General features: G+C 41.4%; 1 protein-coding gene across 2 annotated transcripts; it reads left to right on the top strand.

The window, feature by feature from the left end:
* The first annotated feature begins 165 nt into the window (after positions 1–165).
* rilp (Rab interacting lysosomal protein) lies at positions 166–13,147 on the top strand. 2 transcript variants are annotated; one of them, XM_050070775.1, is made up of 8 exons: positions 166–821; positions 3,951–4,074; positions 5,977–6,098; positions 7,853–8,038; positions 8,332–8,501; positions 8,639–8,764; positions 8,852–8,950; positions 10,915–13,147. In XM_050070775.1, the coding sequence occupies exons 1-8, from the start codon at positions 483–485 to the stop codon at positions 11,039–11,041; spliced, it is 1,293 nt and encodes a 430-aa protein (XP_049926732.1). In that variant the 5' UTR covers positions 166–482; the 3' UTR covers positions 11,042–13,147. The 2 variants fall into 2 exon arrangements, with proteins under 2 accessions (XP_049926732.1, XP_049926724.1); XM_050070767.1 differs by having other exon boundaries at positions 3,948–4,074.
* The last annotated feature ends 197 nt before the right edge of the window (positions 13,148–13,344 follow it).

Raw genomic sequence — 13,344 nt, 5'->3', positions numbered from 1 at the left:
GCAGACCTGCAGAGGAAATTCAATGTTCACGCTCTGGTGCATGCATCAGTATGCTCGACCTGGCAGGCGAGTCTCTGCATGTTGTGTGTGTGTGTGTGTACTCGAATTACATTGGTCAGAAAAGTAGGAGGATCCTGCAGCAAGTAGGCTGCTGGATCACTGTGCTGAACTGTCCAGCCTTGTATTATAGTTCACAGCGGAGTACTCGATGTTCTTGCATTTTTTTTGGTAGGCTGTGTTCATTTGAGCAAACATTAGAGATGCATGACGTGTTGGAAGAGGAGTAAGTCAAGTCCAGGCGTGTCTGCAGCGTGGGATCAACAATGTGCGCACTTTAAACTTCACACCTGCACTGTTGTATTGCTTTCACATTTATAGCCCTCTTGTTTTACGGCTGGCTGTCATGTCGCGCTGACAAGCCACTGTTGGTTTCGATAGCAGATAAAGAAGAGCATGTGAAGTGAGTTGGCGGGACTCGAGACATGGAGGCACCTGAAGCACACACGGACACCAAAAACACGGAGGGCTGTTTTCACAGGACCTTCTCAGCTCTAACCGTGGACGATGTGTATGAGATAGCCAAACAGATCGGCACCGAGGTGGAGAAACTTATCGACGGCTGTGGCAAAGACAGCGTCGTGGGGCTGGTGCCGAAGATAGTTAAAGTGTTGGAGCTGTTGGAGAGCTTCGCGTCGAGGAACCATGCTCACAGACTGAGGGAAGAGGAGCTGCTCAAAACCTTTGAGACCATACAGCTACAGCAGCAGAAGAAACGTGGAGGGAAAGACAGCGAGGAGGGCAACGAGAAACATGAAATACGGGTGAGAGACGTAGGAGTGTTTTAATCCTCCCGGGGTTTTGTAAACAACCTGTAACCACCAGACAGTAACGAACTGTGTGTCGTGACCAAAAGCAGACTAGCTAGTTGACAGGCAGCTACAGTACATGGCGGACGCCTCCCAAATGTAGCCATAACATTAACATTAAAGATACTGAAGGCTCATATGGAGCTGTTTTATATTTTGTGTATTTTGTATTTATGTCTGGGCCTGGCGTTGTCAAAAATACAAACAGTATTAACGTTACTGTGCCTTGCTGTGACTCATGGCTAACTGTATTAACCCGCTAACGTTAACCTGAAATACCAGCACTGCCAACTGCCATGTGTTGTCAGGGCAACCGCAGCATGACAGTTAATAGGCTAATGCGGTGTTGTAGCTAACTGAACGGCTAACACTGGGGAAATATAATTTTTTTTACAACGTTTAATGTTTTTTCTTACGTGTATAAGTTAATAACAGTATGCAAAATGTCTATGTTTAGCTACATAACGTCAATATGACATAAAAGTAATTTAAACTAGCTTTGGTAGGATTATGAGCATTGTAACTAATGTTAGCAACTAAGTTAGTTAGCTAAAAAGAAGCTAGCTAGCTAATTAGCAATGCTGCCTACTAGGGAAAATATACTGTCAGACATTTACTTACGTAAGGTAACGTTAGCATATTACACATTCACATGGTGTTACTATCGAAGTTAAAGCAGACTAACTTAGTCGTGCTTTTATGTGAATGCAGAATAATCAACTGGAGCAGAGGAGCCAACAGCTACAGTACATGGTTGACGCCTCCCAAATGTAGCCAAAACATAAGCATACCCTGAAATACCAGCACTGCCACCCGCCATGTGTTGTCAAGGCAACCGCAGCATGACAGTTATTAGGCTAACGCGGTGTTGTAGCTAATCGAACGGCTAACATTGTTAACAAAGTTTACATTTTTTTGTTAACCTGTATAAGTTAATATTAATATGTAAAATGTCTATGTGTAGCTAAATACCGTTAATGCGACACAGCAGCAATTTTAGCTAGCTTTATTTTAGCTGTGAGCAGTGTAACTAATGTTAGCAATTACGTAAGCTAGCTAAAAAGAATCTAGCTAGCTATGTAAAGTAGTATCAGGGGCGTAAATATAGACAGTGCAGGCAGTGCATTTGCACTGGGGCCCCTTTGGTGGAGGAGCCCATAGAGTGCCGAAGTCACGCCCCTTCCGGTGAAGCTCATGGGACCTTAGATCGGAAAAAATATGAATGGCAGTGAATGAGGAGAGAAATATTATCTTTTGGTCCCGTTTGTGTTGTGACATGAAATCCAAATATGTCGTTAATGAATTTAAAACATACATTTTAAGGTCAAGAAAGTCATACTTTGTGGTAAAACTGTTGAGATATAAGCTTTTGAAAAAAACGTAATTTGAAAAACTACACAGGAGGCGGTCGCGTATGTGACGTCATAGCTTTCGCTCGCTTCCAGCAGCTTGGAGTGACTGCAACCTGGAACAAAACACACAGACATCTTCAATCATAAATCGATTAATCATAAAACAGTGGAATTTCAGCCAGGAGGCCAAGCTGCAGGATGGCAGGAAGCGAGCGAAAGCTATGACGTCACATACGTGACCTCCTCCTGTGTACTCTTGAGTCTTTCTCATTACAAAGCTTATATCTCAACAGTTTTACCACAAAGTATGACTTTCTTGAGCTTAAAATTTATGTTTTAAATTCATTAACAACATATTTAGATTTCATGTCGCAACTCAAACGGGAACAAAAGATAATATTGCTCTCTCCATTCACTGCCATTCATATTTTTTCCGATCTAAGGTCCCATGAGCTCTACCGGAAGGGGCGTGACTTCGGCACTCTATAGAGAGGGCGGGCAAGATTACCACCTTGGAAATATATCTGTATTCGAAGATAAAGTTAATATAAAAAGAGAATATAACTAATTTAAAAAGTGTGCCATTTCCTGTATATGTCCTCAAAAAGGCAAACCCATCTGCGTCATTTCCATTTTTATTTTTTAAAATAGTCAATAGCTATCTAAAACAAAATTATATGCGTTTTCTACATATCAGTATAAATAGAATATATTCCCACGCAAAATATTGTAATACTATATGTAACAGATTTTTTACCCTACCCCTACCAACAGTGCAAAGTGGGCCACTGGGTACTGTAAGTGGTTTGTGGAAATTTAATTAACAAATACTTGAACTGGGAATATGCACTCTAAAGTGTCACATCAGGAGTTAACAAGGCCTCAGTAGCTCAATTTTGCCCACATCCTCCAAAGCCGGTTAATCCAGCTATGTGCCTGTTCCACATAGCCGAATATGTGAAACCTCATTCTGCAAAGTAAATAAACATACAAGTATAATGTGTCACAAAATAAACACAAGCTATGCAAATACCAGTGCTCTAAAACTGCAAATATTAGGTGCATATTGCTACTTAAATACTTGACTTTAGTTATGTTGCAAACAAGTCATGCTACAGTGTTATAAAGTGTGAACTGCAGTTTGAACAAGTACATGGGGAACAGTGAAATGCTGCCGTGACACAAGTAATGTTACAGTGCAGCCAAAGGGAAGTTTGTACTGTACTTCCACAGCAGGAGCCTGCCATTGTACTGTGTGTGTTAGGTCTCATAACACACCAGATAGTGGCATTGTTGTGAGACTGTCTGACAACCAATCTTGCAATATAAAGTACAAAGTATTTGTTTTATGCCGTTAACCTACAGTGCATTGTCGCCAGTTCTCCATCATATGAAATCTCTTTTGTTTACACTCATCCATCAGCATGTCTAACCCTTTACACTGTAATCTGTACTATAAGTGCACTGTAGACAAGACAGTGTCATTATCATGGCTGAGAAAGTAAATGACAAGGTGTGGTTCTCAGAAGTCAGAGTTTGCCGTTGAGATTTGTTGGAAACATATCAACTAAATATCTGTAATGGTTTAACAACAAAATGACACACCCGCTTGGACACAGCCTAATTTGCAGACGCCAAATTCCTACATGCTCGAGAGATTTTATCAGCACCCAGGGCTATTACATCAGGCCTTATTATTGTTTTACAGCCTGTCTCCTCTCCCCTCAAGCAGGAGCTGCAGCAGAAGGAGCAGCAGTGGAGGAAGAGGTGTGAGGAGCTGCAGGCCCAGGTGCAGCAGCTCCAGGAGGACAGGGAGGAGCTGCAGAGCAGGCTGAGGGGCAGCCATGCACAGGAGGGTATGTCCCAAGATCTTAAAGTTAAATGTACAATGTGCTGTGGGTTTTTGAAATCTGGGCTGTTTGTTAAATTACTTCCCAAAGTCAGTTACAAAATACTTTAACTTTTCTACAGTAGAGTCCCTACCACACTAACTTTTTATAAAGCCTGAGGTAATCATGGGGATTTTTAACATCTGTCAGAGCTCAGTGGACAATTGAAACTGGAAATGTGTCAATCCCCAAATGTCACAAAAACAATCTAGCATGCTTTACACTTCATTGCTTGAGAATTTGATCTGGATTTGGTGCTAGTGCCCTACCATCCCTAGAACACTAAGATTCATCCAAGGCTGCCATTAGCTCTTACTGTATCTAAACAAGCAAATCAACCTTGAGGCCATTTGGTTACGTAGTTTTCTAAGTCGAGTCTAAGAATGCAAATGTTTGAAACCGTACGCTCCATGAAAATTCTCCCCCATCATTACTGTGCGTATTCAAAGCATTGGGTGAAGAGTCACAGGCACTGAGGCTGAAAGCAGTCAAACAGGTCGTTGCAGTGTTTATAGTGCAGTTATTTTGTGAGGTAAAGCAGCAGAAGTTGTCACAGGAAGGAGGAGGAGGAGGGCTGTTCTTACCCTGCAAACATAAAGACAAAAATGTAAATGCAATGCTAACTGACTGAATAATTACATGTTGGTGCACATATATTACATTTGATATCTTCATCGGTTTTATTTTAATAATTGGCAAGGTGAAATGAAAAGACATCACCTTTTCATCTTTTGTATTTGCTGATTATTTTCAGCGTGCAGATAACATACCACAGTAGTGTGAGTCAGAGGGTGGAGTTGCTCTGCTGTTTTTTTGTACTGACAGGAAAAAACATGATCTCTTAATACTTAGGTGATTTATTTTACAGGAGGCCATGTGGCAGATGACTGTGATCATTAATTTTGTGTGATGAATGTGACTGCTGACTCCCAGCCTCACTCAGCTGACATGGGGTCAGTTGTGCAGACTATTATTTCAATTTATGTACATTTTAATTTTAAGGGACTGTAGTATGGGGTTTAAAAGACACACCTGTTTTTCATGCAGTGGCAGGATGTCTACGAGGTCAGTCCTAAAACAAACAAAAAACATCTTGCCATGAATGCTATCTATCTGTGTGACAGCTTTGGTTTCATTTGCCCGGGTTGTGAGATATCTACATCATAGATTCCTCCCTTCACTCCAGTACAATAGAGGTGGATGGAATGTTATTTGCGATGTGTAGACATGAAAGAAATGTATCATAAACTCAACAGTAAAATGTCTTTCTGAACACAGTGTCTCAGTCACTCTAGATAATCCACAGACCTCTTAGTGAACTGTTTCGCCTTTTGGTGAAAAAATGTTTCCTATCAAAATTGTTCACAGCGAGTTTTGCAGATTATTTTAATTTACTGGCACTTTCCAAATGTCTTTTGTATTTGGCACTAAAATTAAACTCACTCGGGGTCTTGTTCACGAGTGAGGGTAGCCTGGAGCGTGAGCTGGATACAAGCGGCCGAAATGAGTTTCCTCAGTGGGGTGACTGGGCTCAGCCTTAGAGATAGGGTGAGGAGCTCGGACATCCGGAGGGAGCTCGAGTAGAGCCGCTGCTCCTGTGTGTTGAAAGGGGTCAGTTGAGGTGGTTCGGGCATCTGATCAGGATGCCTCCTCGGCATCATCAGGTATATAATGTAACAGCATGACACAGCATATTCCATACCTGAAAATTGTCATCAATTGATGATCTGTAATGTAACAGTGTACCAAGAAACATAGCCTGAAGTGTACTAATCTCTTCAAAGAGGGACAGAAAACGGTTTCACAAAAAGGACATGTGTCTAGGGCCACTGTTTTCTTGACCTACAACGTCTGTTTATGTGTGTGTAGACCGAGTCCAGCGGCAGGAGCGAGAGGTGATGCTGAAGCTTAAGGGGGTGGTGGACAAGCAGAGAGACGAGCTAAGAGCCAAAGCCCAGGAGATAACCACCATTTCCAAAGAGGCAGAGGCGGTAAGGAGACAAAACGTTTATGACTATTCTTTTGTGTATACACGCTGACACACTGTCATTCAAAGTTACACATTCACACACAGCAAGCTGTCATTGTTACTGGAAGGCATGACACGCATAACAGTTGGACACACAAACAGGATTATAATATTTATGGCTGTGGATACAAAGGTCAGTTTCCTTAAGGCATGCTGGCTTTTCTCATAGAAACAAGTGTTTATTATATTTGTGTCACAATAAGATCGGAAGTTTTTTACTATTTGCACACACACTACACAATCAGGTATCACAGGGAGCATCAAAAGATCAGCTCATCAGAAGTTACATCATATAAACCACACCAATAAGCGCACAGGAAGACAGAAAGTGTGACTGGGAAAGAGGGAAGAGTGCAGCGATTATCCACATAGTTACTGGCTGAGGATTAAGCTGCACTTAACACAAGTCTGGGAAGAGTTTTCACCCCCACACTGCCACTCTGTGTGTGTGTGTGTGTGTGTGTGTGTGTATGTGGGTTCTTATGTGCGTGTTTGCACGTGTCTGTATGTGTGTTAAGACATGTATACCACATGATTTAAATAGTCACCATAACAGGGTGTGTGTGTTTGTTAATGCTTTGCTTTTTGCCTCCAGTCAGTTGACTTGAGTCTGAAAAAAAAAACAGCTCATGGTCAACTGAACTAGTTTCTCTGTTTGCTCAGATGGATGCCTGGGATTTTTCCATCCTTAAAATGAATGCTACACTTGTGTGGTTTCATTCTTTGCCCTTGCCTTCCCCCAGACTCTTGGTCCAAATCCCATGCATGGACACATTTTCACCCCCACTCTTCTGCTGCTACTATCATTAGCCAGATGCAGATGGATTGTCTCTTTGGTTCAACCCTGACTTGTTTTGCGTTCAATTAAATTTATACCTGGTGGGAAATCTGAAACTGTCTGTTTGATTTTAAACCTCTTCCATATTTATACTTGCTGTAGCTCATGATTAAGGGCCTGTCCCAATACCCACACTTCCCCTAGAAATACCCACTTGCACTTGGTTGTGCGTGTTCACGTTTAGGCTAGTGGTGTCCCAAAACAGAACTGAGGTAGTGGAAGTGGTTTACAATGCTCAAAACCTGCCCTAGATTCCAAGGGAGCCCCGACCCACACTTACAACGAAGTGGAAGATGAAATTTCCCAGAACACCTTGCGAAGTCAGCAACTTCAGCAAGTTTTGGAAAACAATTTGTTACTGTACGATCGGAAGGTAGGCTATACAAACAACAGATGGTTGGACTATCGTAAACTCATCAGCAACTCGGTTGAACACAGCGTCGAAATATTTAAACAAATGGACTAACCGAAACAAAATGGATCAGAACTAGCAGACGTTGTAGGCGCCTCCTGTTTTCAGCATTTCTTCTCCGTTGATTCATCAGACGGAGAAAAATAAATATAGCACACACCACAGCACAAGCGCTGGAGCCGGCATTTTCAAACCTGAATGACTACCGGTATCTTGCGTCACTACTACGCGTGACATACAGTATGCCTGCGTGTCGGCCACGGTGATTTGCATGAAGTGGTGTCTCATTTCTTAGGGAAAGATCTCTACCCTAATGTTTCTTACTTCCCTCATCAAGGGTTATCTCGCAAACGAGGGCACTCAATACCAAGTGGAAGATTTAAGGGGTAGAAATGGGATTGGGCCTAAATTATACTTCTTGTGTGTGTGTGTGTGTGTGTGTGTGTGTGTGTGTGTGCGTGTGCAGCTCCAGGAGCAGCTAGAGCGCTTCATGAAGATGAATGCGGAGCTGCGACACAAGCAGAACGTGCTGCAGACCCAGCTGAAGAGCACAGTGGAGAGGAAGGCCGACATGGAGGCCGACCTGAAGGAGAAAAGCAAAGAGATAGAAATCCTCCAAACACAGCTGGACAGAACCAACAGCAACGGCCCTGTATGCATGACTCTTACATATACTTCATTTATGTTTCCTTTGTTTTACATTATTAAAGTGTGTTTGCTTCAGGAATTCAGAGATGCTTTTACATTTATTTATGGTATTAAATTGGACAAGATTTGAAGATTTAAAAAGTGAATTTTAAGGTTGTGCTACTGATAAAATAACAGCTGCTTTCAGGCCTACTCCAACCAAAACAGACTCTCAGCATACCTTTCTTCGTCTAATGAGCTCAGTTATAGGTAGTTTTGTAGTCAGTATGACCTGACGTCTCTCTGTTCTCCCATCAGTTCAGTTCAAGTCAAACAGCTCTTGTGTCCAAGAAAAAGTCGACAGTCGACCAGAAGGATCCAGATCAGCCGTGTTTCACCAAGAAGGAGGTGCGTGACATCATTTTCGAGAGGAACGAGCTCAAAACTAACCTCTTCCTGGTGCAGGAGGAGCTCAACTACTATCAGAGGTGGGTGTACTGACTGTATCTGCAGACATGTCTTGTTTGCAAATTAGGTCAGTTTAAATGCAGATGCATTGACTGTTGCGGGTGATATAGTTTCCTGGGGATTCTACATGTAAATAAAAATGATTGTGTTTCTGCAGGGAGATCCTAAGTGAGGAGAGGTGTCCAGGTTTCCTATTAGAAGCCGTCCGCTCCGCCATCAGTAAAAGGAGAAAGCTCATTAAGGCAAAGATGCTCGGGATTCCTGTGAACGAATGCAGCAGCAGGTCTGTTTTAAACACAGCCAACACACACAATCATATGCAGAAAAAATGGGCCTGTTGACAGTTTTTTAACGGTTGTTTTCTTGCCAGTGACGAGGAGGAGAGGAGCTCTCTGTTTGGACAGACAGAAGTAGACGGGACTGAAGTTGACGGAACTGACAAACCAGCTGAGTCACGCATACGAAACCTGTGAGTATATCTTCGACCTACAATGCGACGCTGCATCGCTCGGATTTGAAACCACAGTGCCAGTCTGCAGAAACGATGCCCTCATTTAGGCTTATGTTAGTGGGGTTTGGTATTTTTACTCAGCACCTGTTCCTGCGTGCTTTCTCTGAAAAACACAAGTTAATTTCCTCGCATGCAGTGCTTTACGGTGTTGATTTTTTTTTTTTTTTTAAAAGGAAAAGTGACTGAGGTGATCTGAGGTCTGCATAAGGTCATGAGCTGTTTGTGTTTCCTCTGACTTTAGCAGATGTGTCAAGTGATGTATCCTCCTTCCTTTTACTACAGTGTTTGTAATCAGGGCTGTACCCAAGACGTCGGAGCTTTGAAGCTTAATTCATAACATTGACCTTGTAATTCTAAATCAACATTGGAATACTGCTCAGTTTTTTTTTCTTTCATTTCTATTCATTCTGTTTAGCCCGTTATTTCTGCACAGTTGCAGATTAAAATCGAGTTACACTAATATTATTAATATTATACTATAATTAGATAATTAAAATTAGATTCCAGTGGTGGCTGTTCAGGGTTGTGTCTGACTTGTGTGATCGAAACATTTCCAGTAACTCCAGAGAGTTGTGAAGTCCCAAAGTCAAAGTTAATTTAAAAAAGGATAGATGTAATAATTTCCGAAATTCACAGCATGTTTTTATCCAATGAAATATTCTTCTTTCATCTATATTTCTTCTATCTAATAGCACCATAAGTTGCATTTATTCATCACAGAGAGTTGATTTGATTAAAAAGACTAACTCATTTAATCTGATGAATCACTTTGATCAAATTGAGGATTTTATTCAAGGGCATTTTTTAGGTCAATCATAAAATATGATGGCAGACATTTGAAGCGTCAATAAAAAGGCCCAATAAATAGCTTTGAGCTTTGAAAAAAGAAAAGACATTCGTTTCAGTCCTAAACTGTATAAAGGTCTGTGTTCCTCATGGCTCCAGTGACTGGCATGCTGGACCCTGATATAATGTATGTGTGATACTGTGCTTCTCTTTAGTAATATGTCCAAAGAAGAGACTGTTTTTATTTAGGCCAGTAGATGTGTACAGTTTTTCTGGTATTTGTGTTCTCACGGTACAACACAGAGATCAGACTAATATTTGTCCTGACAGAAAAGCTCAGGATTTTCCTAATCCCATTTGCTTGAAGCATGGGAGGGAGAGAGAGAAATGTCAAACACGTGACACGTGTCCTGAGATAGACGTGAACCAACTGAAGTATGATGCCTTATTTAGGAGTAATATAAGGTCTTACAGGCTTTTATAAACAAAATGTAGAGTGTATTCAACAGGTAGTAACTCAGCAAATCGACAGAACAGATTTTAAGTGGGCATGTTACTCATGTTCGTGTTGAGATAGAGGATGTTTACCTGCTTTGAAGAATAGACTGTGAACTACGAGGAGCTAAGGAAATCTTATTTACCCAGCGACTTTGGGAACGTACTGGGAAAGCCTCTTGACTGAGTATTTGATTAAGTGGAGAATGTGTTTGACGACTCCTGTCTGGCATGAACTGAGCATACAGCTGGTCAAGACGTGTCAGGGAGCTTCTTAGCTTTATTAGACAACCGGTCTAATGTATCTATTTTGCATACAGCATTGCCACCTCTGCTACTGATGATCTACAATTCAATAAGAAACATAAAAGAATATATTTTTTAGCCTAGAGTCTCCAAAAAGAAACAAGTAGAGAGCATTGATGAAGAAGAATGGTCATTTTAATTGTAACAACTGAAGCACTTTGCACTATAGCTCTCTATAAATGTAATATGAGAATAAAGCATCTGTTTCATCTCCCTCTGTCTCTGCTGCCGCTGTCACTGTCCTGAGAATTTAGTCAATCCTAGACTATATTTAGCTGTAATCCCTGGCTGCAGATCTGACCTCGGGCCTGTCTTTTCTACTCTGTCGTCTACAGCTTTGGCTTCCTGACACGGTCGGGCAGCGGCCGGAGCCCCACCCACATGAGCAACTCCGCCTCCAGCTGGGAAATCATCGGAGACTCAGAGGCAGCTGATGAGACGGGGCAGCGACCGTCCCCTTGAGCCTGGTACTCACCACAGTATCATGGAGTTCACACTGTGAGACGCCCTTCTTCCCTCAGTCGCAACCTCTCCCTCATGATTTAGTGGAATATGTGGTTTTGGCTTTGGAAGGTGATTACGAGGACATTTGGGACTCAGCCCCAGTGTATATAACACAAAAGCACTATGTATCTTTTGTATCTCTTGCCCTAAATCCCCTTATTATTTTAACAGAAGTGAGGAATAAATACATACAGAATATTAGTACTACAGTATAAATGGTACAGTGTACCGCAGTATTAAGAGGGATACTTTTTAACTCACTGCAAAAGAGATCATCTGATCCTTCATCGTGGAAAAACATTTTATTAAGCAGATATTTATACAGATCCTCAAAATTTTTTAACAGAAACCAAAGACATTACAAAGCTAAATTTCTTAGGTGAAACTCTTCCCTCTGGTAATGAGAACAGAATATATATGAGTTCATCTCTGTGCCACAAGAGGGCGCTGGTTCATTTTAACAATCAAGCTTTTACCAGAGATGTATGATGTAACTTTTACCTCACTAGGGGAATTTTTAAGCCATGTGTTCACTCGTGTATTTTTAATAATTTAAAGCACTTTTATTCTCAAGGACAGGAAAAGAACGTCGCAGTCATACTACCAGTCTCTTCCAGCAGTGAGTGCATTTTAACCCCTTGAGCCTTAACTCACCTGCTTATATTGTTAAAAATATATTTTCTTAATTTTAGACATTGAGTCGAAGCCTTTGGCCGGATTGTGTTTGTTGCTTGTGCCATAAATGTGTATATGTGTGTGAGCACATGTATTCAGGCTAGTGTGCCAGGCTCTGGTGATTGGTTGCTTTACGTTAAAGGAGCAGTGTGTAGGATTTAGTGGCATCTTGAAGGTGGGGCTGCAGATTGCACCTCCTCCACTCACTCCTTGGTGGCCTTCAGGTATGGCAAAAATATGAAAGGTCCTCTCTAGAGCCAGAGCCAGTAATTTATCTGTTCTAGGCTACTGCAGCAACATTGCAGACCTCATGGAAGAGGACCCGCTCCTTATGTATATATGAAACGCTCATTTTAAGCTAACGAAAACACAATAAGTTTTTGTTTCAGGTAATCATACACTATTGAAAACATAAGTAATACTGTCTTCAGTTTCTGTCAATAGATCCCCCCTCAATCCTACACACTGCTTTTTTAAAAAGGAAGCTATGAGCTTTCTTACAGAGATGAGAACTGGCATTTTTTATTTTTGGTTCCCACAACTATTGGCTGAAAAGTTGCAATAAAGTAGAGCTTCGATCAGGCCCAAAAAATCAGGCCCGACCTACCTGTCCAAACCTGACCCAAGCCTGAACCACGGCAGGTTTTAAAACCTGGATTTCCATGGTAAAATTAAAAAAAAATATATATAAATATATATATATATATATATATATATATTGAATTATTTATTATAAGATAAAGTCAACATAAGTCTTTTTAGTGTAGCATGGACATTTGTGTCACAGGATGGAAATAGCCACTCCGAGCACCAGAGTGCACTCTGGCACAAACTGGACCAATAAATTTGGGTTGCTGTTGGAATATACCGTTCTGTCAGAACACCACACTCTTGGAGCTGCAGAGCGAACTCTGGAGACAGAGCAGCAGAGCGCCAAGCACAGTGAAAGTTAATCATGTGAAAATACAACATTCTAACACCGGGAGATTGGCGAGAACCCGACCTGGTTCAAACCCGGGTGAATGATGAGAAATTACGGCAGGTTCAGGTCGGGCCCAGTCTGGTTTGGGCAGAGAACCAAAGCTCTACCATAAAGTCTGATCCCTCTGTCCCCTCTAAATGTCTGACCTCAACTCTACACAGACAATGACAGACCAGTGATGTATTTGTTGAGAGACAATGTACAACCTTCCAATCAGATCATGTTTTCTAAAATACTGTTTGCAGTTTATTTTTATAAGCATGTTATTAGTTCTGACAGTACAGATTTAAGATGTCAGTTGCCATGTGAGTGAATTTTATTGATGACATGTGATACAAACAATTCAAAATGTGGATCTTCTGTGAAATTGGGATTTCAAGATTCAATAAAAGTCCATTAAACACAAATGAATATTGAACTGATCTCATTTTTCCCCATAATTCAAGAACAAAAGACACAAGACTTGATTCAAAAGTGGCAAATGTTGCTGCTCTTGAATGAAAACTCACAGTGATCACGTGGTCGTCTTTGTACTGACTTATAAGGAGTACGAAGGCGTTCTTCATCATCTCCTGGAAGACCGTCAACAATAGATTCTGGGAAC

Source organism: Epinephelus moara, chromosome 2 (assembly GCF_006386435.1).
Source record: "Epinephelus moara isolate mb chromosome 2, YSFRI_EMoa_1.0, whole genome shotgun sequence".
NCBI classification, from domain to species: Eukaryota; Metazoa; Chordata; class Actinopteri; order Perciformes; family Serranidae; genus Epinephelus; species Epinephelus moara.
This window is presented reverse-complemented; position numbering and strand designations above follow the sequence as displayed.